The 26,153-nt window shown below is 37.1% G+C and overlaps 1 protein-coding gene across 1 annotated transcript in view; it reads left to right on the top strand.

The window, feature by feature from the left end:
- Positions 1-26,153, top strand: part of LOC101690996 (cyclic nucleotide-binding domain-containing protein 1) — a 64,447-nt gene that overhangs the window by 20,986 nt on the left and 17,308 nt on the right. Inside the window, exon 3 of the mRNA XM_045063123.1 lies at positions 25,449-25,559. Coding sequence (XP_044919058.1) covers positions 25,449-25,559 — 111 coding nt within the window. The remainder of the gene's footprint in view (positions 1-25,448; positions 25,560-26,153) is intronic.

Below are 26,153 nucleotides of genomic sequence, written 5' to 3'. Positions count from 1 at the left end.
AGAGGCGGCTACTCTCTACCACTTTCTGTGTGCCTCCACCCTGTACTCGGTCCCAGCTGTTGAAGCTACTCCTGTCCCCTACCTAGGCGTATGAGAACTCTTCTCACTGGATTTTATACCCTTGTGCCTGTGTGTTTGTATATGCATAAACTTTGTACAAAAAGCAAGCCCCAGTGTGTGGTGGCTGCACCCAAATGCATGTAGTCAGCCAGTTGGTGTCTGTCTGATGTTTCTTCTCCTCTGAGAATAAAGGCAATATATTAGTATGTTATTCTGGAATTTTTCAAGTAAAAGAAAAAGTGTGTAACGAAGAGGAATGATGTCACTTTGGATTTCTAAATTCTTGGATGTAAGACTTCTCATCTCTAGCAGACTATATATTCCATGAGGGCAGAAGATTTGTTCATCTTATTGCTTCCTACCCCCAGACATTTGGCATAGAGTTCAATGTTTTGAATTGAGTTACATTCTAATGTTGAGAGAACTAATTATCTTCTTGGTGCTTTAAAAATGTATAAGGGTTTTCTACGTGTCAGTTAGGAGGAAAGCTGTGTATTTATAGTGTGATTATTTATTTATTTATTTACTTACTTAAAAGATTTTATTTATTTGAGAGAGAGAGAGAGCGAGTGAGTGCATAGGGGAAGCTGCAGAGGGAGAGAGAGAAGCAGGGAGTCAGATGTCGACCTGGATGCCAGGACCTGGGATCATGATCTGAGCCGGTGGTACTTGCCTAACTGACTGAGCCACCCAGGTGCTCTTTTATTTATTTTGGTACTGTTGTCTAGAGAGCTAATCATTTTTAAATATTTTTTTAAAAGCACCTTCTGTTGGTTTGACATTTCATGCTTTGGAGATTTTTTTCCTTTTAGTCAAAGTACTTGATGATCAGTCAGCTCTTACGGTTAAAGTTCAGTTTACATAGTAATAAACAGAGTAATATGGTTTAAAAGGAAATGTGTGTTCTCCTAAGTTTCAAATAAACAAACAAACAAACATGAGGCTACCTGTTTGCAAATGCATTTTCTTATGTGGCCTATTATTCTTGTAATTTCATGCAAAAACATTTAAACATGTCTAAATTTGGAAATATAAAAGATAAACAGTGATGATGCATATACATTTGTACATTTGTGTAAGAGTGGTGCTTGTCAGTTAGCTTTGTGACTGGGATATAGAGTTCAGTACTTATTAGTGATTAATATTACTAATACATAGCCACTTAACCTCAAATACAGAGGACTATATATATATATTGTGCTGACTATATATTTTTTATATTTACAGAGATTATAACTCATAAATGGGTTTTACTCCAAAGTCCATTTTTAAGTTGACTATCTAGCATCATTTCCTCATACACACAATATTATAGAGTCAGAAGATTGTAGTCAGAAGTCATCTAGTGGAAAGTCCTCAATTTAAAGATGATTAATTTTGCCTCATTTTCCCAAACTGTATCTTTTATTTTGTACTTTTACATTAGAAAAGATGAAAATGATATCATTAAAATTATAGTAATTAATTAAAATATTAAAAATGGCATTCAGTAATTGTTTCTCATTGCATTAGGTTAAGGTAAAGTACACTAAGTTACTAGACTATTTTAGAGGTTGATGGAGACAATAGAAATTATTTTAAGGAGGCTCCTGGATCAGTTTAAGGCTCTTAGGGTCTATTGATAATGGTTGGCTCTTCATGATAACTATGTATATTGCAAAATATATTATCTTTTTCTTAGTGAGGGTGTTTTGCTAATTCTATTAGTGTATCAGGCAAAAGCAAACTTTTTCATGTAAAAACTAAGATAAAAAGTGATAGGTGATTTTTATTTTTAAGGAAATAAAGTGTAGAAGAGAAAGGAGACAAGAAGATCTTTGAAAATAGTTCTTATGATTGGAGCATTTAGTCCATTTACATTCAGTGAGAATCCTGAAAGATACGAATTTAATGATATCATGCTGTCTGTAGAGTTGCTGTTTCTGGTGATGTTCTGTAGTCCTTTTTAGTCTTTGTCACTTTTGGTCTTTTCTTCTCACTCAAAGAATCTACTTTAATATTTTTTGCATGGCTGGTTTACTGGTCTCGAACTCCTTTAGTTTTCTTTTCCTGTCTGGGAAACCCTTCTTCTCTCCTGTTCTGAGTTATAGCCTTGCTGGGTAGAGTATACTTGACTGCATATTTTTCCCCTTCAACATGTTGAATATATCATTGCCACTCTCTTCTGGCTTGCTAACTTTCTGTGGAGAGATCTGCAGCTGCAGAGATTTGTAAGTTAAGGACTTCTTTTAATGTTTGCTTTTTGGATTTTTTCTTTACCACTATATTTTGCAAATTTAAATACAGTATGTCTTGGTGTTGGCCTGCTTTGTTGATTTTAATAGGAGTTTTCTGTGTCTCCTGGATTTGGATGTCTATTTCCTTCCCCAGATTAGGGAAGTTTACAGGTATTATTTCCTCAAATAAACCTTCTATTCCTTTTTCTCTCTTTCTCTGAGACTTCTTTGATATGAATATTATGTGTGATGGAGTCACTGAGTTCCCTGTCTACTTTCTTGATCCATCATTCTTCTTTTTCTCTTTTGTACAGATACATCATTTTCCATAATTCTATCTTCTGTATCACTTGTTCATTCCTCTGCTTCTTCTATCCTTGTGGTCTGTCTGGTTTTGAATCACAGTTACTGCATTCTTCATTTTGGGCTGATTGTTTTTTAGCTCTTTTATATCTGCAGTAAGGTTCTCCCTGATGTCTTCCACGTTCCTCTCAAGCCCAGCTAATATTCTTATCACTATTGCTTTAAATTCTGGATCAGGCCTATTTCTTATATCTGTTTCAATTAGATTTCCGGCCATTATTTTTTCTTGTTCTTTCTTTTGGGATGACTTCCTGTCTTGGAATTTTGTCTAGGTCTCATCTTCTGTGTGGTAGAAATCCTGTTATGTTTCCTGCTTCTGAGAGTAATGGTTTTATGAAGAAGAGATTATATAGTGTCTAGAGTCTGGTGCTTCAGGGAGGGTCTGTAGTGTGTGCTTTGTGCACTCTGCTGCTGTGTTTTGCTGTTCTGTCACTCAGGTTAGTCATTGGAAGAGGTTCTCCTTGCCTGCAATGGACAGTGTTTGAACCTCGGCCAGAGTATGGTGGGTTTTAACTAATTGTGTTCTGATCTACTTGTTAAATGAGACCTAATGCCACTTTCACTAGAACTGAAGCTTTGCAGAGCTCTATGGTTGGTCAGTAGACATGGTGCATATGGGGGGTTTTGCTGCTTTTTTGGGGGAAGGGACTTGCTGAACTGGTCCTTAGGAACACTTAGCCTGAGAAAAGCAGTACTAGCGAAGCCTAGGGGTAAAGATTTGGTGTAGGCAGCCAGTGTTGGTGCTGTGCTGTTTTATTTAAGTTGGTTTATGCTGAGGTTTATGGGGAGGGACATGGTGCCAGCTAGCTCCTTTGTCCCCGGAGATGGGACTCTGTGCTTCCTGCTCTTAGGGAAACACTTTCTGTGTACAGTACTATAAATGTACACAGTACTATAATGTACTATAAATGTATTTTCCTACATTTTTTCCCCTTTAGTTTACTTTATTGTAAATATACAGCATATACACGTCTGACATAAAGTTATGTATTAATTGGCTTTTGTTATCAGTAAGGCTTCTGGCAAACAGTAGGCTGTTAGTTAAGTTTGGGGACATCAAACGTTCTACATGGATTTTCAACTGCAAAGGGGGTTGTTTGGGGGGTGGGGAGTGCCCCTAACTTTGCTATGAGCCTCTGTAGCAAATTAATCAAACCTTAACTTGGAAAGAGTCATGGAAATCTGCCCCTGTGACCAAATTGAACAGAGTTGTTCATAATCTGGGGTTCTGCTACATGTGATTGGCATCTGAAGTGAGATGGGAACAGTCTCGTGGAACTGAACCCTTAATCTGTGAGATCTAGCACTACCTCCAGGCAGTGTAAGAACTGAGTTAAATTCTCAGATACCTTAGTGGTATCCCCAGAATTGCTTGGTATTTTGTGGAGGGACCCCCCACCCCAAATACACATTGGAATTTGCTCCAGGAACCCATAATCCCCTTCTTCTCTTAATTTCTTGTCCTCTTAAGGAACTTTGTTCTAGAGGATGTTTTCTTAGATAGGCCTTCTCAAGTTAGAGAAGCTATAAGTGATCTCTAAGATGTGATTAACCCTCAAATATGTCCCTGTATCTTGATTTAAGAAACAAACTCATATTCTTATGAAAACTTGCTTCTCATCTCCATTCCTTATAATATTATCACAATTAGATTCTGAATTCCCAGAGGGAAACAATCATATGAGTTTGGTTCACCACGGTATTTTCTTTCTTTCTTTTTTTTTTTTTTTTAAATTTTATTTATTTATTTGACAGAGAGAAATCACAAGTAGATGGAGAGGCAGGCAGAGAGAGAGGGAAGCTGGCTCCCTGCTGAGCAGAGAGCCCGGTGCGGGACCCGATCCCAGGACCCTGAGATCATGACCTGAGCTGAAGGCAGCAGCTTAACCCACTGAGCCACCCAGGCGCCCCTCTTTTTTATTTATTTTTTTTAAGATTTTATTTATTTGACAGAGATCACAAGTAGATGGAGAGGTAGGCAGAGAGAGAGAGAGAGAGAAAGAGAGAGAGAGAAGCAGGCTCCCCGCTGAACAGAGAGCCCAATGTGGGACTCAATCCTGGGACCCTGAGATCATGACCTGAGCCGAAGGTAGCAGCTTAACCCGCTGAGCCACCCAGGCACCCCACCACTGTATTTTCATTGCCTATTTCAGTTCAAGGAACATAGCTGGTATTCAAAAGATATTTGCTGAGTGCCTACCATTTACCTAGTAATTGAAGCATGAAAATCTTGTAGGCATGTTTTATACACTTGTTTCTTTATTTTTCCATATGTTATACTTAGATTTCACTGTTCCTTTGTATTTCTAATACTTGCTACTTATTTTTTTATCCAGTACTCAATTCTAGTTACTTGTCTAGTTACCTGTCTAGTTACCTGTCTCCAGGACTACTACATTTACAATTAAAGTTCCATTCTCAAGTCTCTTCTTATCTTAATTCCTCATTGTGTACTACAACAAAGTAAATATGTTTATTTCATTCATATTTAAAAATTTTTTTTAAAGGTTTTATTATTTATTTGATAGACAGAGATCACAAGTAGACAGAGAGGCAGGCAGAGAGAGGGGGGGAAAGCAGGCTCCCTTGCTGAGCAGAGAGCTGGAACGGGGTTTGATCCCAGAACTCTGGGATTGTAACCTGAGCCGAAGACAGAGGCTTTAAACCACTGAGCCACCCAGGTGCCCCATTATTCATATATTTGTAATAGACTTTATTTTTTGAGCAGTTTTATGTTTGCAGAAAAATTGAGCAGAAAGTAGAGTTTCCAAATACCCTTTACTCTCTTAGTTTCCCGTATTATTAACATCTTGCATAAGTGTGGTATATTTGTTGCAACTAATTAATCAATATGGTATATTACTATTGACTAAAGTCTATAACAGGTTCACTGTGTTGCACATGCTAGGGTTTTTGACAAATGTATAAGGACATGTATTCACCATCACAGTATCATAGAATATTTACTGCTCTAAACATTCCTTGTGTTTCACCTGCTCTTCCCTTCTTCCTTAATCTCTGGTAACCACCAATCTTATTTCTATAGTTTTACTCTTTCCAAAATGTTACATACTTGAAAAAATACAGTTATTAGCTATTTAAAATTGATTTCTTTCTCTTAGCAATGGTACATTTAAGATTCCTTCATCTTTTTTCATGACATGGTAGCTCATTTCCTTTTGTCACTGAATAATACTCATTATATGGATGTACTTCAGTTTATCTATTCAACTGAAGAATAGTTGCTTCCAAGTTTTCGCAATTATGAATAAACCTGCTATAAATATTCATGTACAGGTTTTTGTGTGAATGTTAAGTTACCAACTTGGGAAATACCAAAGAGTGCAATTGCTGTATTGCATGGTAAGAGTATGTTTAGTTTTGTAAGAAACCACCAAACTGGCCTCCAAAGTGTGAGTACCACCACCTTTCCACCAGCCATCACTGAGAGTTTTTGTTGCTCCATTCATTGACAGCAATTTGTGTTGTCAGTGTTCTGAATTTCAGCCATTCTAATAGGTGTGTTGTGGTATCTCATGTTTTTCTTTTTTGTTTTGTTTTGTTTTGTTTTTTAGAGAGAGAGACATACACAAGTGGGGGTAGACACAGAGGGAGAGGAAAAGAATCTTGAGGAGGGTCTACGCTCAATGCAGAGCTCTACCTGGGGCTCAATCTCAGGACCCTTTGATCTTGACCTGAGCTGAAATCAGGAGTCAGACACTTACCCGAGCTACCCACACGCCCCTGATACCTTGTTATTTTAATTCGCTTGTCCCTGATGATCTGTAATGTGGAGCATCTTTTTATATATTAATTTTCCATCTGTATTTCTTCCTTGTGAGGTGTTTGTTCATATCTTTTACTGATTTTTTTAATTAGGTTGTTTGTTTTCTTATTGTTGAGTTTTAAAAGTTATTTTTATATTTTGGATATCAGCCCTTTATCAAATAGGTGTTTTGCAAATATTTTTTCCCAGTATGTGTATTATCTGTTCATTCTCACAGTAGTGTCTTGCAAGCAGAAGTTTTAAATGCTAATAAAGTTTAACTTATTAATTTTTCCTTTCATGAATGATGTTTGTGGTGTTTTTTTTTTTTTTTTTTTTTTTTTTTTTTTTTTTTTTTTTTTTTTTTTTTTTTTTTTAATTTTTTTATTTTTATAAACATATATTTTTATCCCCAGGGGTACAGGTCTGTGAATCACCAGGTTTACACACTTCACAGCACTCACCAAATCACATACCCTCCCCAATGTCCATAATCCCACCCCCTTCTCCCAAACCCCCTCCCCCCGGCAACCCTCAGTTTGTTTTGTGAGATTAAGAGTCACTTATGGTTTGTCTCCCTCCCAATCCCATCTTGTTTCATTTATTCTTCTACCCACTTAAGCCTCCATGTTGCATCACCACTTCCTCATATCAGGGAGATCATATGATAGTTGTCTTTCTCTGCTTGACTTATTTCGCTAAGCATGATACGCTCTAGTTCCATCCATGTTGTTGCAAATGGCAAGATTTCATTTCTTTTGATGGCTGCATAGTATTCCATTGTGTATATATACCACATCTTCTTGATCCATTCATCTGTTGATGGACATCTAGGTTCTTTCCATAGTTTGGCTATTGTGGACATTGCTGCTATAAACATTCGGGTGCATGTGTCCCTTTGGATCACTACATTTGTATCTTTAGGGTAAATACCCAATAGTGCAATTGCTGGGTCATAGGGCAGTTCTATTTTCAACATTTTGAGGAACCTCCATGCTGTTTTTCCAGAGTGGCTGGACCAGCTTGCATTCCCACCAACAGTGGAGGAGGGTTCCCCTTTCTCCGCATCCTCGCCAGCATCTGTCATTTCCTGACTTGTTGATTTTAGCCATTCTGACTGGTGTGAGGTGATATCTCATTGTGGTTTTGATTTGTATTTCCCTGATGCCGAGTGATATGGAGCACTTTTTCATGTGTCTGTGTGGCCATCTGGATGTCTTCTTTGCAGAAATGTCTGTTCATGTCTTCTGCCCATTTCTTGATTGGATTATTTGTTCTTTGGGTGTTGAGTTTGCTAAGTTCTTTATAGATTCTGGACACTAGTCCTTTATCTGATATGTCGTTTGCAAATATCTTCTCCCATTCTGTCAGTTGTCTTTTGATTTTGTTAACTGTTTCCTTTGCTGTGCAAAAGCTTTTGATCTTGATGAAATCCCAGTAGTTCATTTTTTCCCTTGCTTCCCTTGCCTTTTGCGTTGTTCCTAGGAGGATGTTGCTGCGGCAGAGGTCGAAGAGGTTGCTGCCCGTGTTCTCAAGGATTTTGATGGATTCCTTTCGTACATTGAGGTCCTTCATCCATTTTGAGTCTATTTTTGTGTGTGGTGTAAGGAAATGGTCCAATTTCATTTTTCTGCATGTGGCTGTCCAATTTTCCCAGCACCATTTATTGAAAAGGCTGTCTTTTTTCCATTGGACATTCTTTCCTGCTTTGTCGAAGATTAGTTGACCATAGATTTGAGGGTCTATTTCTGGGCTCTCTATTCTGTTCCATTGATCTATGTGTCTGTTTTTGTGCCAGTACCATGCTGTCTTGATGATGACAGCTTTGTAATAGAGCTTGAAGTCCGGAATTGTGATGCCACCAACGTTGGCTTTCTTTTTCAATATCCCTTTGGCTATTCGAGGTCTTTTCTGGTTCCATATAAATTTTAGAATTATTTGTTCCATTTCTTTGAAAAAGATGGATGGTACTTTGATAGGAATTGCATTAAATGCGTAGATTGCTTTAGGTAGCATAGACATTTTCACAATATTTATTCTTCCAATCCAGGAGCATGGAACATTTTTCCATTTCTTTGTGTCTTCCTCAATTTCTTTCATGAGTACTTTATAGTTTTCTGAGTATAGATTCTGTGTCTCTTTGGTTAGGTTTATTCCTAGGTATCTTATGGTTTTGGATGCAATTGTAAATGGGATTGACTCCTTAATATCTCTTTCTTCTGTCTTGCTGTTGGTGTAGAGAAATGCAACTGATTTCTGTGCATTGATTTTATATCCTGACACTTTACTGAATTCCTGTATAAGTTCTAGCAGTTTTGGAGTGGAGTCTTTTGGGTTTTCCACATATAGTATCATATCATCTGCGAAGAGTGATAATTTGACTTCTTCTTTGCCGATTTGGATGCCTTTAATTTCCTTTTGTTGTCTGATTGCTGAGGCTAGGACCTCTAGTACAATGTTGAATAGCAGTGGTGATAATGGACATCCCTGCCGTGTTCCTGACCTTAGCGGAAAAGCTTTCAGTTTTTCTCCATTGAGAATGATATTTGCGGTGGGTTTTTCATAGATGGCTTTGATGATATTGAGGTATGTGCCCTCTATCCCTACACTTTGAAGAGTTTTGATCAGGAAGGGATGTTGTACTTTGTCAAATGCTTTTTCAGCATCTATTGAGAGTATCATATGGTTCTTGTTCTTTCTTTTATTGATGTGTTGTATCACATTGACTGATTTGCGGATGTTGAACCAACCTTGCAGCCCTGGAATAAATCCCACTTGGTCGTGGTGAATAATCTTTTTAATGTACTGTTGAATCCTATTGGCTAGTATTTTGTTGAGTATTTTCGCATCTGTGTTCATCAAGGATATCGGTCTATAGCTCTCTTTTTTGGTGGGATCCTTGTCTGGTTTGGGGATCAAGGTGATGCTGGCCTCATAAAATGAGTTTGGAAGTTTTCCTTCCATTTCTATTTTTTGGAACAGTTTCAGGAGAATAGGAATTAGTTCTTCTTTAAATGTTTGGTAGAATTCCCCCGGAAAGCCGTCTGGCCCTGGGCTTTTGTTTGTTTGGAGATTTTTAATGACTGTTTCAATCTCCTTACTGGTTATGGGTCTGTTCAGGCTTTCTATTTCTTCCTGGTTCAGTTGTGGTAGTTTATATGTTTCTAGGAATGCATCCATTTCTTCCAGATTGTCAAATTTATTGCCGTAGAGTTGCTCATAGTATGTTCTTATAATAGTTTGTATTTCTTTGGTGTTAGTTGTGATCTCTCCTCTTTCATTCATGATTTTATTTATTTGGGTCCTTTCTCTTTTCTTTTTGATAAGTCGGGCCAGGGGTTTATCAATTTTATTAATTCTTTCAAAGAACCAGCTCCTAGTTTCGTTGATTTGTTCTATTGTTTTTTTGGTTTCTATTTCATTGATTTCTGCTCTGATCTTTATGATTTCTCTTCTCCTGCTGGGCTTAGGGTTTCTTTCTTGTTCTTTCTCCAGCTCCTTTAGGTGTAGGGTTAGGTTGTGTACCTGAGACCTTTCTTGTTTCTTGAGAAAGGCTTGTACCGCTATATATTTTCCTCTCAGGACTGCCTTTGTTGTGTCCCACAGATTTTGAACCGTTGTGTTTTCATTATCATTTGTTTCCATGATTTTTTTCAATTCTTCTTTAATTTCCCGGTTGACCCATTCATTCTTTAGAAGGATACTGTTTAGTCTCCATGTATTTGGGTTCTTTCCAAACTTCCTTTTGTGGTTGAGTTCTAGCTTTAGAGCATTGTGGTCTGAAAATATGCAGGGAATGATCCCAATCTTTTGATACCGGTTGAGTCCTGATTTAGGACCGAGGATGTGATCTATTCTGGAGAATGTTCCATGTGCACTAGAGAAGAATGTGTATTCTGTTGCTTTGGGATGAAATATTCTGAATATATCTGTGATGTCCATCTGGTCCAGTGTGTCATTTAAGGCCTTTATATCCTTGCTGATCTTTTGCTTGGATGACCTGTCCATTTCAGTGAGGGGAGTGTTAAAGTCCCCTACTATCATTGTATTATTGTTGATGTGTTTCTTTGATTTTGTTATTAATTGGTTTATATAGTTGGCTGCTCCCACATTGGGGGCATAGATATTTAAAATTGTTAAATCTTCTTGTTGGACAGACCCTTTGAGTATGATATAGTGTCCTTCCTCTCATCTCTATTATAGTCTTTGGCTTAAAATCTAATTGATCTGATATAAGGATTGCCACTCCTGCTTTCTTCTGATGTCCATTAGCATGGTAAATTCTTTTCCACCCCCTCACTTTAAATCTGGAGGTGTCTTCGGGCTTAAAATGTGTTTCTTGGAGGCAACATATAGATGGGTTTTGTTTTTTTATCCATTCTGATACCCTGTGTCTTTTGACAGGGGCATTTAGCCCATTCACATTCAGGGTAACTATTGAGAGATATGAATTTAGTGCCATTGTATTGCCTGTAAGGTGACTGTTACTGTATATGGTCTCTGTTCCTTTCTGATCTACCACTTGTAGGCTCTCTCTTTGCTTAGAGGACCCCTTTCAAGATTTCCTGTAGAGCTGGTTTGGTATTTGCAAATTCTTTCAGTTGTTGTTTGTCCTGGAAGCTTTTAATCTCTCCTTCTATTTTCAATGATAGCCTAGCTGGATATAGTATTCTTGGCTCCATGTTTTTCTCGTTTAGTGCTCTGAAAATATCATGCCAGCTCTTTCTGGCCTGCCAGGTCTCTGTGGATAAGTCAGCTGCCAATCTAATATTTTTACCATTGTATGTTACAGACTTCTTTTCCCGGGCTGCTTTCAGGATTTTCTCTTTGTCATTGAGACTTGTAAATTTTACTATTAGGTGACGAGGTGTGGGGCCTATTCTTATTGATTTTGAGGGGCATTCTCTGAACCTCCTGAATTTTGATGCTCGTTCCCTTTGCCATATTGGGGAAATTCTCCCCAATAATTCTCTCCAGTATACCTTCTGCTCCCCTCTCACTTTCTTCTTCTTCTGGAATCCCAATTATTCTAATGTTGTTTCGTCTTATGGTGTCACTTATCTCTCGAATTCTCCCCTCGTGGTCCAGTAGCTGTTTGTCCCTCTTTTGATCAGCTTCTTTATTCTCTGTCATTTGGTCTTCTATATCACTAATTCTGTCTTCTGCCTCATTTATCCTAGCAGTGAGAGCCTCCATTTTTGATTGCACCTCATTAATAGCTTTTTTGATTTCACCTTGGTTAGATTTTAGTTCTTTTATTTCTCCAGAAAGGGCTTTTATATCTCTCGAGAGGGTTTCTCTAATATCTTCCATGCCTTTTTCGAGCCCGGCTAGAACCTTGAGAATTGTCATTCTGAACTCTAGATCTGACATATTACCGATGTCTGTATTGATTAGGTCCCTAGCCTTCGGTACTGCCTCTTGTTCTTTTTTTTTGTGTTGAATTTTTCCGTCTTGTCATTTTGTCCAGATAAGAGTAAATGAAGGGGCAAGTAAAATACTAAAAGGGTGGCAACAACCCCAGGAAAATATGCTTTAAACCAAATTAGAAGAGATCCAAAATCGTGAGTGGGGAGAAAGGGGATAAAAAGAGGTTCAAAAAGGAAGAGAGAAAAAAAAAGAAAAAGAAAAAAAAAAAAAAAAAAAAAAAAAAAAAAAAAAAGAAAAGAATTTTAAAAAAGAAAACACCTAAGAAAAATGTAAAAAAAATATATATATATATATATTAGATAAACTAGTAAAAAAATCGTTAAAAAAGAAAAAGGTAACAGTTAAAAAAAATAAAATTTTACCCGAAGGCGAGAAAAAAAAAAAAAAAATGAAAAAGAAAAAATTAAATTAACTGCAAGACTAAAAAAAATCACAGGAAAAAAGCCATGAGTTCCGTGCTTGGCTTTCTCCTCCTCTGGAATTCTGCTGCTCTCCTTGGTATTGAAACCGCACTCCTTGGTAGGTGAACTTGGTCTCGGCTGGATTTCTTGTTGTTCTTCTGGGGGAGGGGCCTGTTGTAGTGATTCTCAAGTGTCTTTGCCCCAGGCGGAATTACACCGCCCTTACCCGGGGCCGGGGTGAGTAATCCGCTCGGGTTTGCTTTCAGGAGCTTTTGTTCCCTGAGCGCTTTCCGTAGAGTTCCAGAGGACGGGAATACAAATGGCGGCCTCCTGGTCTCCGGCCCGGAGGAGCCGAGAGCCCAGGGCCCCACTCCTCAGTGCGCCCTCAGAGAACAGCGCCCCAGTTACTCCCGTCTGCCTGACCTCCGGCCGCGCTCCGAGCTCACCGAGCCTGCGACCGGTTCAAGGTAACACGGAGCTGCGAGATTACTGTCGGCTCTGTCTCTGTAGCCGGCTTTCCCGTTCCAATACCCGCAAGCTCTGCGACACTCAGACACCCCCGATCCTTCTGTGACCCTGCGGGACCTGAGGCCACGCTGACCCCGCGTGGGCTTCGCCCCGGTTTAGCCTCTGGAGCGATGTCCCTCAGCGGAACAGACTTTTAAAAGTCCTGATTTTGTGCGCGGTTGCTCCGCCGCTTGCCGGGAGCCGGCCCCTCCCCCCGGGGTCTATCTTCCCGTCGCTTTGGATTCACTTCTCCGCTGGTCCTACCTTTCAGAAAGTGGCTGATTTTCTGTTTCCAGAATTGCTGTTCTTCTTCTCTTCGATCTGCCGATGGATTTTCAGGTGTTTGCAATCTTTAGATAAGCTATCTAGCTGATCTCCGGCTAGCTGAAGCAGTCTCAGCTTGCTACTTCTCCGCCATCTTGACTCCTCCTGTTTGTGGTGTTTAATCTAAGAAGTCATCACCACACTGAAGGTCACTTAGATTATTTTCCAGTTTTTTTTCCCTGCAAGTTATAAAATTATGGCTTTTACATTTAGGTCTGTCATCTATTTAGAGATAATTTTGTGCAGGGTGTAAAGTCTGTGTACCCATGCATTTTTTTTTTCCCAGAGAGATGTCCAGTTGTTATAATACCATTTTTGGAAAAAAATATCCTTTCTGTATTGAGCTGCCTTTGCTCTTTCGATTTGATCATGTGATTGTATACATGTGGATCTATTTCTGGGCTTACTGTTCTGTTTCATTGATCTTTTTTTTTTTTTTTAAGATTTTATTTATTTATTTGGCAGAGAGAAATTACAAGTACACTGAGAGGCAGGCAGAGAGAGAGAGAAGGAAGCAGGCTCCCTGCTGAGCAGAGAGCTCGATGCAGGACTCGATCCCAGGACCCTGAGATCATGACCTGAGCCGAAGGCAGCAGCTTAACCCACTGAGCCACCCAGGCGCCCTCATTGATCTTTTTGTCTACACTTTTTTGCCCATATTATTTCTCTGATGTGTTTGTGAATTTCTACAGATATATCTTCAAATTTAATTTCTTATTCAACTCTCTCTAATTTGATCTTTGTCCTTTTCATTGTGTTTTTAATTTTAATAATTATAATTTTCATTCTGAGATGTTCCACCAAGTTCTTTTTTCAAATTTGTCTGGTCATTCCTGATAGTCTTTTGTTATTGATCATCACTGTTATTCTATCTTTTATTTCTACAAATATCTTATACCATTCTATACCCTATATCTAACATACATATAGTCTTTAGGAGTATAATTCTAATGCTCCACTCATGGTAACTTGTCTTTGCAGATAATCTTTCTGTGAAAGATTTGCTTATTCTCAACATATAATAACATGTGACCTAAATTGTGGATACTTTCCCCCAGGGAGAATTTATAACTTTCTCTTCCTAGAACCAGGATATATGAAGAAGCTGACATTCTTTCATTCTCCTTCAAGAATCTCTCTCTAAATCAAGGTCCTCAGGCTGGGCTCCCCTCCTTTTTCCTGGGTCAAGTTGCATTTTCCTCCCATTGCCCTCCTCAAAATCCTACCCCTCCTGTCTACTTCTTGTTCACATCTCAGGTATCCACTCACTTTCATTTCCTTTTTGTTGCAATATGGTGCTCCTCAGAGACATCACTTCCTCCTTGTCAGATGAATAATGTAACAGAAAGTTCTTTTGCATGATATGTGCAAGAACAGAGTTCTTTAGAGAATCAAGACTGTCATGATTTAGAAACTGTGAAGATCTTTTTTCTAAGGTGTGATGTTCTACACTACAAGACAATGGGTGCCAGATATTTTCTTTTTAATAGTTCTATTACAACAATGAAAATTTCCCTTAGACTCATTGTGTAGGTCCTTTAAATAAAGAAGTAGAGTTTATATCTCTACACTTAAAAAAAAATACTTATCTGTTTTAAAGAGAGAGAGCACAAGCAGCAGGGGCAGAAGGAGAGGGGGAGAAAATCTTAAGCAGACTCTATACTGAGCATGGAGCCTGATGTGGGGCTGGATCTCAGGACCCTGAGGCCATAAATTGAGCTGAAACCAACAGTTAGATGCAAAACTGACTGAGCCACTGGGCCACCCCTCTATCTCTACATTTTTAAAAATTGAAGAATTTGTTACTGTATGCATATATTCTGTACCTTGGTTTGTAGTAATAGTTATTATTTTTACATGCCTAATATATTATAAATGGTGGGTCAAAGCTTTGCTTTTATTACTTCTAACTAGTACAACAGTCCCAAAGGTAGATATTCCTTTTCTAAAGATAAATAAATGAGAAGTTGGAATTGTTTATAAGAGACAAAGCACAACTTCAGTTTATATGCTAATTGAGTATTTATTCTGGAAAAATTTTATGACAGGTCAATATCCCTATAAAAGGTTTAGTTTGGGTCTTCAAGTCATATCTTTACAGTTGGCTTTGTCAAAACATATCTTTTAATTTTTTTTCCAGAAACTTTATGAAAATAAAAAGTATAGGGATTAATCTTTATGATTAATGTATCTACTAATCAACTGTAGTGGCATAGGAGTAGAGCTCCTTTGAAAAAATAATCAAATAATTTTGAAGCCATGAAGTCATTGGAGGTGAGCTGTATCCGTAGATAAGGAAGCTGATCAAATGTACTCATAACTAGATACTAACATTTCAAAAAATTTCAGAAGTTAAGTCAGAAGAAACTGAATAGAATGACACTTTATAGTGGCATTATCTGAAGATTGCTGATTGATTGATCTTTCCATTTAGTAGCTAGGGTATGTTAAATACATTGACCTTATAACAGAACATTTTTTTCTTTAAATTACTAGTGTAATAAAATAATGAAATCCATTATATACAATGTAATATATAATAAATAAAAGAAAACATAAATCCATTTTATATAATGTATAATATATTATCTCTTTCTCTCTCTGTGTGTGTGTATATATATATATATATATATATATATATAAAGTGAACTTAATTTGTATTAAATTACAACTGCACCTTCTTCTAGTGCAGAAGAATAACATTTATATTCTTTTTAGTTTTCATCAAATAAATGTATAGATGCTATAATATATAAAAGAAAAATTCAGGAGGAAAAAATCTATAAGAGGTTGAATAGATTCAACTTTTTATGACTTGTTTTAATTAATTTAAAATGAAAAAATGTAAATTGCCTTAGGGAAATCACATAAATATAATTCATCAATAAGTATTTTATTAAAAGTGTATTTATTATTCCCAAATTTGTAAGCAGAACTAAACAGAATGCAGAAGATACATGCAGAAGATATAAGTTGTTAGGGTATATAAGTTGTTAACAACTTATAAGATATGAGTTGTTAGCAGTTATAGACAAACCCTAAATCTCAGTGGTTTAACATAATAGAAGTTTTTTTGTTTCTCAGCTCAAACCTTATAGGTTGATTGGTAGGCTGTTCCCATTTTGTTCTCCCATCTTTCTGTGTGGTTTTCACATCTACCCTACTCATTTGCTTCAAGTTGGAAGGGAAAAAGACATGGAGAATCTTAGGTAGGAAGGTTTTTTGGTGAGGTTGGGAGCAGATTTTGATGGGCCTGGTCTGGAATGGTGCATATTACTTTCACCCTCTCTTCCATGTTCCATTGGCTAGAACTCAGCCATGAGACTACATCTAAGTGCAAGAAAGGTTGGGAAATGTACTTTTTAGCTCTGTGCCCAGGAAGAAAAAGACATGTTTTTTTGCAACATAGAGAAATTTTTGAGATGGATATAAAATCATTGTATATTAAAAATTGAATTGTTATTTAGACATGTATCTATTAATTGATATATAAGGAACTGAGGCATATAAAGGATAAATGACCTGCTTAAGTTTATATAAAGTAGAAAAATTAATGTACAAATTTAGATCATTTTGAGCCCACGACTAAGATTCTTTTATTTCTTATCATAGGCACAACCTAGTAGAGAACGCAAGAAGTAACTACGTGTCATGTAGTTAGGAACACCATCAAAGCTATTAACTGGGGCTCCTTCTTTGGCCTGAGATAGTATAATTGGTGTACAGCCTGAAGATTATTTTGATTGATTCACACAGTAATTTAAAACTTTTTAAAAAGTAAGTTATGGTCTTAGGCTGCTTAGGCTGCCATAACATAAAACCATAGATTGTCTTAAATACCGGAATATACCAGGCCTTCATGTGTACATGTGGAGAGAGAGAGGTCTTTCTCTTCTTCTTAGAAGACTACCAGTCCTATCGGATTAGGTCCCTACCCTCATGATCTCATTTAACTTTATATTCTTTTTTTTTTCTTTTTTAAAAAAATTTATTTATTTTCAGCATAACAGTATTCATTATTTTTTCACCACACCCAGTGCTCCATGCAATCCGTGCCCTCTATAATACCCACCACCTGGTACCCCAACCTCCCACCCCCCTGCCACTTCAAACCCCTCAGATTCTTTTTCAGAGTCCTTAGTCTCTCATGATTCACCTCCCCTTCCAATTTACCACAACTCCCTTCTCCTCTCTAACACCCCTTGTCTTCCATGATATTTGTTATGCTCCACAAATAAGTGAAACCATATGATAATTGACTCTCTCTGCTTGACTTATTTCACTCAGCATAATCTCTTCCAGTCCCATCCATGTTGATACAAAAGTTGGGTATTCATCCTATCTGATGGAGGCATAATACTCCATAGTGTATATGGACCACATTTTCTTTATCCATTCGTCCGTTGTAGGACATTTTGGTTCTTTCCGTAGTTTGGCGACCGTGGCCATTGCTGCTATAAACATTGGGGTACAGATGGCCCTTCTTTTTACGACATCTGTATCTTTGGGGTAAATACCTAGGAGTGCAATTGCAGGGTCATAGGGAAGCTCTGTTTTTAATTTCTTGAGGAATCTCCACACTGTTCTCCAAAGAGGCTGCACCAACTTGCATTCCCACCAACAGTGTAAGAAGGTTCCCCTTTCTCCACATCCCCTCCAACACATGTTGTTTCCTGTCTTGCTAATTTTGGCCATTCTAACTGGTGTAAAGTGATATCTCAATGTGGTTTTAATTTGAATCTCCCTGAGGGCTAGCGATGATGAACATTTTTTCATGTGTCTGATAGCCATTTGTATGTCTTTATTGGAGAAATGTCTGTCCATATCTTCTGCCCATTTTTTGATATGATTGTCTGTTTTATGTGTGTTGAGTTTGAAGAGTTCATTATAGATCCTGGATATCAACCTTTTGTCTGTACTGTCAATTGCAAATATCTTCTCCCATTCTGTGGGTTGCCTCTTTGTTTTCTCGACCGTTTCTTTGCTGTGCACAAGCTTTTGATTTTGATGAAGTCCCAAAAGTTCATCTTCGCTTTTGTTTCCTTTGCCTTTGGAGACATATCTTGAAAGAAGTTGCTGTGGCTGATATCGAAGAGATTACTGCCTATGTTCTCCGCTAGGATTCTGATGGATTCCTGTCTCATGTTGAGGTCTTTTATCCATTTTGAGTTTATCTTTGTGTACGGTGTAAGAGAATGGTCGAGTTCCATTCTTCTACATATAGCTGCCCAGTTTTCCCAGCACCATATTCTAAAAGCTTCATCTCCAAATACAATTGCATTAGGGGCTGGGACTTCGACATATGAATTTTGGGGGGACAAATTCAACCTACAGCAGTTACTAATATTTAAAAATAAAAATTTCACATGAAACTTCAGACTTCTGGCTTCTGTAAAAGCAAATTAAACAAAACAAAAACAAAACAAAAGCCTGCAGAGTCTGCACTTTGGACTTTTCTTAATACGTGATAAAAATGAGAAAACAACAGCAGAGAGAGAGGAGGGTTGTGGCTTTATGGGCATTCTTTCCAGTTTAGCGTAGTCCCCACCTTTTAATATGTGCTTGGCTATTATAAGCATTTAATTTTGTGACCTTTGGATATAGAGCACCCTGAAAGTGTTCTAGAGCTCTTGTGAGTAAATCTATAGGTTTTGGATGTATCTCCCCTTCATCTGCTTGAGGAAATTGAAGTTCTTTTTTTGTAGGGGAGTTTCCTTGCAGGTGAGCATCAATAAGGTAATGAACTTTGTCAATAGACAGTGTTTACTCATAGCCTAGGAAATTATGAAAGTTATTTTGTGGACAGTATTCAAGTGTCAAATAGCTATTTGGATCCATAGTCATCCTTGCCATAATTCTTAATCTTTCTGTGTTCCTGGCTGTCTAATTATATTTATATCATTTCTCTTAATCTATTCTGCTATCCATATTTAGAAGCAATTATTTGCAGACATTACATAGTTTTAGACAATAATACATACCTACTGAATGCAGAGAACTATATGTTTTTATTTCAAAAGAGATACAGAAATAGGAATATGCTGTCAAGTTACTTTTTGTGATGTAGAATATACATCATAGCATCATAGGGCACTTAGGGCCTCATTCTGAAAATTGTACCATTCCTAGTTCTAACATTTGATTCTTCCACTTTAACGTTTCACATCTTTTGCTTCTTGATGATACTACTTTGGAGACAGATCAGAAGCACTGGCCCATGTACACCAGCCACCAAATCTTGAAAATTCTCAGCATTAGTGAAGCAAGCAACTCAGTCATACATATAGAAAATGACAACAGTGAAGGTCTTAGCATTTTGGTGTAAACTTCTCAGTTACTCCAAAGATGATATATCCAGATCACAGATTGGGGTAAGTTTCCAAGTCTTGTAGAATAGACTCCATGTAGACAAAGGAAAGAGGTCCGACTTTAGTATTTCTTGGCTCTCAATTACTTTTTCTACAAAATGGGGATGATAAGAATATCAGCTAATATAGTTGTATAAGGATAAATTATCTGAAACATGTAAACTGCCTAGAATAATGGCTGTCACTTAGTAAGAACTAACATGTTTTATTATTTTGGGGGTGCAGTATATCCAAAAGGTTAAGACAATTTTTTTTAAAGATTGTTTTATCTACCTACCTACCTATCTATCTTATTTAGAGAAAGAATGTGAGAGAGGGCTCATAAGGGGAGGGGCAAAGAGAAAGGGAGAGAGAGAATTCTTTTTTTTTTTTTTTTTTTTTTTTTTTTTTTTTTTAATTTTTTATTTTTTATAAACATATATTTTTATCCCCAGGGGTACAGGTCTGTGAATCACCAGGTTTACACACTTCACAGCACTCACCAAATCACATACCCTCCCCAAGGGAGAGAGAGAATTCTTAAGCAGACTCCCTGCTGAGCATGGAGTCCGACCCAGGGCTCCATTGCAGGATCTGGTGATCATGACCTGAACCAAAACCAGGAGGCACCCTGAGAATGGATTTTCAAGTCAATTTAGTTTTCCTTTGTATTCTGTGTCCTCTACTTCCTAGTTATATTAATCAAGTTTGCAGTTTCTTTATGTGTAAAATGGGCAGTAAAGAATAGCAACCTTGTCAGGTTATATAAATATATAATGAGACAAATCATGTAAAGATCTTAGTCTAATGTTTTGCATATAATAAGTACTCGACATATTACAAGTAGATGTGTAAAATAAATGATTGTAAAATGCTAGTTCCAAATGGGGAGAAAAAAAAGATCTTGGAAAAGCTTCTAATGATATCAGTGACTAGATTTTAAAAAGAGTGGATTCTAGGGGTGCCTGGGTGGCTCAGTTAGTTAAGCGTCTGCCTTCAGCTTGGGTCATGATCCCAGGGCCCTGGGATCGAGCCCAACATCAGGCTCCCTGTTCAAATGAAGCTTGCTTCTCCCTCCTCCCTGCTCCTGCTCTCTCTTGCTATCTTGTCCCTCTCTCTCTTAAATAAATAGATAAAAACTTTTTTTTTTTTTTTTTTTTTTTTTTTTTTAAAGAGTGGATTCTTGGGACGCCTGGCTGGCTCAGTTGGTTAAGCAGCTGCCTTTGGCTCAGGTCATGATCCCAACGTCCTGGGATCGAGTCCCACATCGGGCTCCTTGCTCTGTAGGGAGCCTGCTTCTCCCTCTAACTCTGCCTTCCACTCTGTCTGCCTGTGCTTGCTCTCACTCACTCTCTCTCTGACAAATAAATAAATAAAATCTTTAAAAAAAAAAAAGAGTGGATTCTTGTTCTGTGTATCTCTGTAGTGTGAGATTAGGCATGAAAATACCTAATGTCATATTAAATCAAATCCACATTGCATTATGTGAATCAATTAACTTACATAACATTCTTAAAGTATGGAATATTTGTTTTATGTAAAGAATTAATATTATGTTTTAGGAAACTTTGGCCAGGAGGAAATAAGCTATTATAAATATTTTATAGTGTGTTGATATTATTTATATTGGCAGTGAAACAAGAAAAGCCTTCTTGAGGATTTTTATATTCATTGCCATGTGGCAAATATTGACTAAGTTGTTTGTCAGTGTTCATTTTTAAGTATTATCATTTTTTCCCCATTTTATTTTATTTTATTTTTCAGTGTTCCAAAATTCACTGTTTATGCACCACACTCAGTGCTCCATGCAATACGTGCCCTCCATAATACCCACCACCAGGCTCACCCAACCCCCAACCCCTCCCCTCCAAAACCCTGTTTGTTTCACAGAGTCCACAGTCTCTCATAGTTTGTCTCCCCCAACTTACTTCTCCTCTCCATCTACCAATGTCCTCCGTGTTATTCCTTATGCTCCACAAGTAAGTGAAACCATATGATAATTTTTTTAAATTAATTTATTTATTTTCAGCATAACAGTATTCATTATTTTTTCACCACACCCAGTGCTCCATGCAATCTGTGCCCTCTATAATACCCACCACCTGGTACCCCAACCTCCCACCCCCCTGCCACTTCAAACCCTTCAGATTGTTTTTCAGAGTCCATAGAAACCATATGATAATTGACTCCTCTGCTTGACTTATAATCTCTTCTAGTTCTGTCCATGTTGATATAAAAGATGGGTATTCGTCCTTTCTGATGGAGGCATAATACTCCATTGTATATACGGACCATATCTTCTTTATCCACTTGTCTGTCGAAGGGCATCTTGGTTCTTTCCACAGTTTGGTGACTGTGGTCATTGCTGCTATGAACATTGGGGTACAGATGGCCCTTCTTTTCACTACATCTGTATCTTTGGAGTAAATACCCAGGAGTGCAATTGCAGGGTCATAGGGAAGCTCTATTTTTAATTTCTTAAGGAATCTCTACACTGTTTTCCAAAGTGGCTGCACCAACTTGTATTCCCACCAACAGTGTAAGAGGATTCCCTTTCTCCACCTCCTCTCCAACACTTGTTATTTACTGTCTTATTAATTTTGGACATTGTAACTGGTGTAAGGTGGTATCTCAATGTGGTTTTGATTTGAATCTCCCTGATGGCTAATGATGCTGAAAATTTTTTTATGTGCCTGTTAGCCATTTCTATGTCATCTTTGGAGGAGTGTCTGTTCATGTCTTCTGCCCATTTTTTGACATGATTATCTGTTTTGTGTGTGTTGAGTGTGAGGGGTTCTTTATGGATCTTGGATATCAGCCCTTTGTCTATAGTGTCATTTGCAAATGTCTTTTCCCATTCTGTGGGTTGCCTTTTTGTTTTGTTGACTGTTTCCTTTGCTGTGCAGAAACATTTGGTCTCGATGAAGTCCCAAAAGTTCATTTTCACTTTTCTTTCCTTTGCCTTTGGAGACATTATCTAGAAAGAAGTTGCTGTGGCCAATGTCAAAGAGATTGCTGCCTATGTTCTCCTCTCTGATTTTGATAGATTCCAGCCTCATGTTGAGGTCTTTTATCCATTTCATGTTTATCTTTATGTATGGTGTAAGAGAATGGTTGAGTTTCATTCTTCTACATATTGCTATCCCATTTTCCAAGCACCATTTATTGAAGAGACTGTCTTTTTTCCACTGTATATTTTTTTCCTGCTTTTTCAAAGATTATTTGACCATAAAGTTGAGGGTCCATATCTGGGCTCTCTGCTCTATTCCACTGGTCTATGTGTCTGTTTTTGTGCCAGTACCATGCTGTCTTGGTGATCACTGCTTTGTAGTAAAGCTTAAAATCAGGCAACACGATGCCCCCAGTTTTGTTCTTCTTTATCAACATTTCCTTAGCAACTCGAGAACCTTCTGGTTCCATACAAATTTTGGGATTGTTTGTTCCAGCTCTTTGAAAAATACCTGTGGGATTTTGATTGGGATGGCATTGAAAGTATCAATTGCTCTAGGCAGTATAGACATTTTAACAATGTTTATTTTCTGATCCATGAGCATAAAATACTCTTCCATATTTTTGTGTCTTCTTCAATTTCCTTTATGAGTGTTCTGTAGTTCCTCGAGTATAGATCCTTTACTCTTTGGTGAGGTTTATTCCCAGGTATCTTATGGTTCTTGGTGCCATAGTAAATGGAATCGATTCTCTAATTTCCCTTTCTATATTTTCATTGTTAGTGTATAAAAAAGCAACTAATTTCTGTACATTGATTTTGTATCCTGCCACATTACTGAATTGCTATATAGTTCTAGTAGTTTGGGGGTGGAGTCTTTTGGGTTTTCCATATAAAGTATCATGTCATCTGCCAAGACTGAGAGTTTGACTTCTTCTTTGCCAATTTGAATACCTTTTATTTGTTTTTTTATTTCCTTTTATTTCTGATTGCTGTTGCTAGGACTTCTAGTACTGTGTTGAACAACAGTGGCAAGAGTGGACATCCTTGTCGTGTTCCTGGTATCAAAGGGAAGGCTGTCAGCTTTTTCCCATTGAGGATGATATTCACTATGGGTTTTTCATAGATAGATTTTATGAATTTGAGGAATGTTCCCTCTATCCCTATACTTTGAAGATTTTAATCAGGAATGGGTGCTGTATCTTGTCAAAAGCTTTTTTTTTTTTTTTTTTTTTTTTTTTTTAATTTTTTATTTTTTATAAACATATATTTTTATCCCCAGGGGTACAGGTCTGTGAATCACCAGGTTTACCATGTGGTTCTTCTGTCTTCTCTTATTGATTTGTTCTGTTACATTGATTGATTTGAGAATGTTGAACCACCTTTGTGTCCCATGGATAAATCCCACCTGATCATGTGGATAATTTTTTTTAAGATTTTATTTATTTATTTGAGAGACAGAGATCACAAGTAGGCAGAGAGGCAGGCAGAGAGAGAGGAGGAAGCAGGCTCCCTGCTGAGCAGAGAGCCCGATGCAAGGCTTGATCACAGGACCCTGAGATCATGACCTGAGCTGAAGGCAGAGGCTTAACCCGCTGAGCTACCCAGGTGCCCCGTGGATAATTTTTTTAATGTACTATTGGATCCTATTAGCTAGGATCTTGTTGAGAATCTTGGCATCCATGTTCATCAGGGATATTGGTCTGAAATTCTCCTTTTTGGTGGAATCTTTGCCTGGGTTGGGGATCAGGGTAATGCTGGCTTCATAAAAAGAGTCTGGAAGTTTTCCTTCTGTTTCTATTTTTTTGAAATAGCTTCAGAAGAATAGGGATTATTTCTTCTTTGAATGTTTGATAGAATTCTCCAGGGAATCCATCAGGTCCTGGGCTCTTGTTTCTTGGGAGGTTTTTGATCACTGCTTCAATCTTGTTACTAGATATTGGTCTATTCAGGTTGTTAATTTCTTCCTGATTCAGTTTTAGAAGTTTATAGGTTTCCAGGAATGCATCCATTTCAGCTTCCTTAACTCATTGACATATTAAGTGTGATCATTTTTGATAATTATTGAAAAAAGCTGTTAAGATGAATGCTTAACATTTAAAAACAGTTGACCAACTATTCATGGTGGTTGTCAATTAAAAATGGAATGAAGCACATTTTCCAGAAATATAAGTCATTATGTGACACTGAGTGATAATTTACTATATCCAGTGGATCTTGCTATTGGCATTTTTAGTATTTGCCATGGATTGCAAAACTGGCTACAATTAAGAATCACCTGGAGAAGGAAATTTATTTATTTATTTATTTGACAGAAAGAGAGGTAAAGAGAGAGCATAAACAGAGGGAGCGGCAGGCAGAGGAAGAGTTAGAAGCAGACTCCCCACTGAGCAGGGAGACAGATGATGCTGGGCTTGATCCCAGGATGCTGGGATCATGACCTGAGAGGAAGGCAGACACTTAACCAAGTGAGCCATTTAGGTCCATTGTGGAGTAGGATATCTAAAATAGAGAAGTCCACACTGACTTCCATCTTTGGAGATCTTGTTTCCTCAGGAAAAGGATCAGAAATCTGTACTTAAAAGAAGCATCCCAATGATTCCAGTGATCTTCTGGATTGGGAAGTTCTGATCTTTTGCTCTAACACATCATTATTCCGGTCCTAAAAATACAGTGCATGAGATTTTCATAAATCATCACAAAGATTCAGATAAATATACTTTTTGGTAATGTATATGTGAACTCTATTTGAATCATTTTGGAGGAATTTAATTATGTGGCATATTTTATGTAAAGGCTTTCATCAATTACAGAAATAAAATTTTTAAGAAGGCTCAACTTAAAATTAAATTTTTGGAATTGACATTCCCATAAATCTGATGTTCATAAAATATTTCTTACTGAGGCACACTATGGACAATTTTTATAGTGGATAATTTTAAAGCATAGAGTATTTAGGTTTCATACTTTTTTATTTGCTTTTTAGGGTAAATAGTTGTATGTCTGAAGTTAAAAATCTTTTTCTCGGAAACTATTATCTGATGATATCTAAACTTTAATTTTTCTCTCTTTATATTTTTAAAACAGGAGTTCTAGCAGTGTGTTCTCAGCTCACACTATGTTTATAAAGCAATATCCTAAAATATTCCTGCAGAAAAAACCCAGACTGCCTAAACTTTTCAAACTGGAGGAAAAAAGGTAATGATATCTTCTTTTGGAAGCAAGATTGGTGTGTGTGCACATTAAAGAACAAATGAAACTCAAATAATGAAAGTATTTGATCTGTTTCCAGCATTCCGTGCTAGGGAACTCCCAGGCAAATGGAGTTTGATAGGAAAGAATAAATTCACACAGTTGTTTTGAAGGAATTTTAATTATATGGTATGATAATTAGTACTAATAAATGTATGTTGCTCCTTTAGTTTTATCATTAAAATAAATAAGCAACTAGCCCTATATAATAAACATAATAAAAGAAAATACTATTAAGAATGTGAAAGATAATACAGTAAATGATACAGAAAACTAAGAAAATTATAAATTATGATAGAATACCTTATATAGCTTGAGGCTAATTTGATAATCTAGATTTTATTGGTTAATTTTCTAAAAAACTGTGGTACTGAATTTATTCAAGAAGATAAAAATTAAAAAATTATTACAGTATAAATAGAAATTGTGCAAAGCATTCTTCAAAAGTATTTTTTGAAGCAAAAAAGAACAAAAGCAAAAGTTAAAAACCCATAACCCAAGTGATATCACTAGAAGTTCTTTTCAAATGTCCAAGGAAAG

This window comes from Mustela putorius, unplaced genomic scaffold (assembly GCF_011764305.1).
Source record: "Mustela putorius furo isolate JIRA1106 unplaced genomic scaffold, ASM1176430v1.1 tig00003846_pilon_pilon_pilon, whole genome shotgun sequence".
Lineage (NCBI taxonomy): Eukaryota > Metazoa > Chordata > Mammalia > Carnivora > Mustelidae > Mustela > Mustela putorius.
The sequence above is the reverse complement of the archived record's forward strand: the minus strand, read 5'-3'. Positions and strand labels throughout refer to the sequence as shown.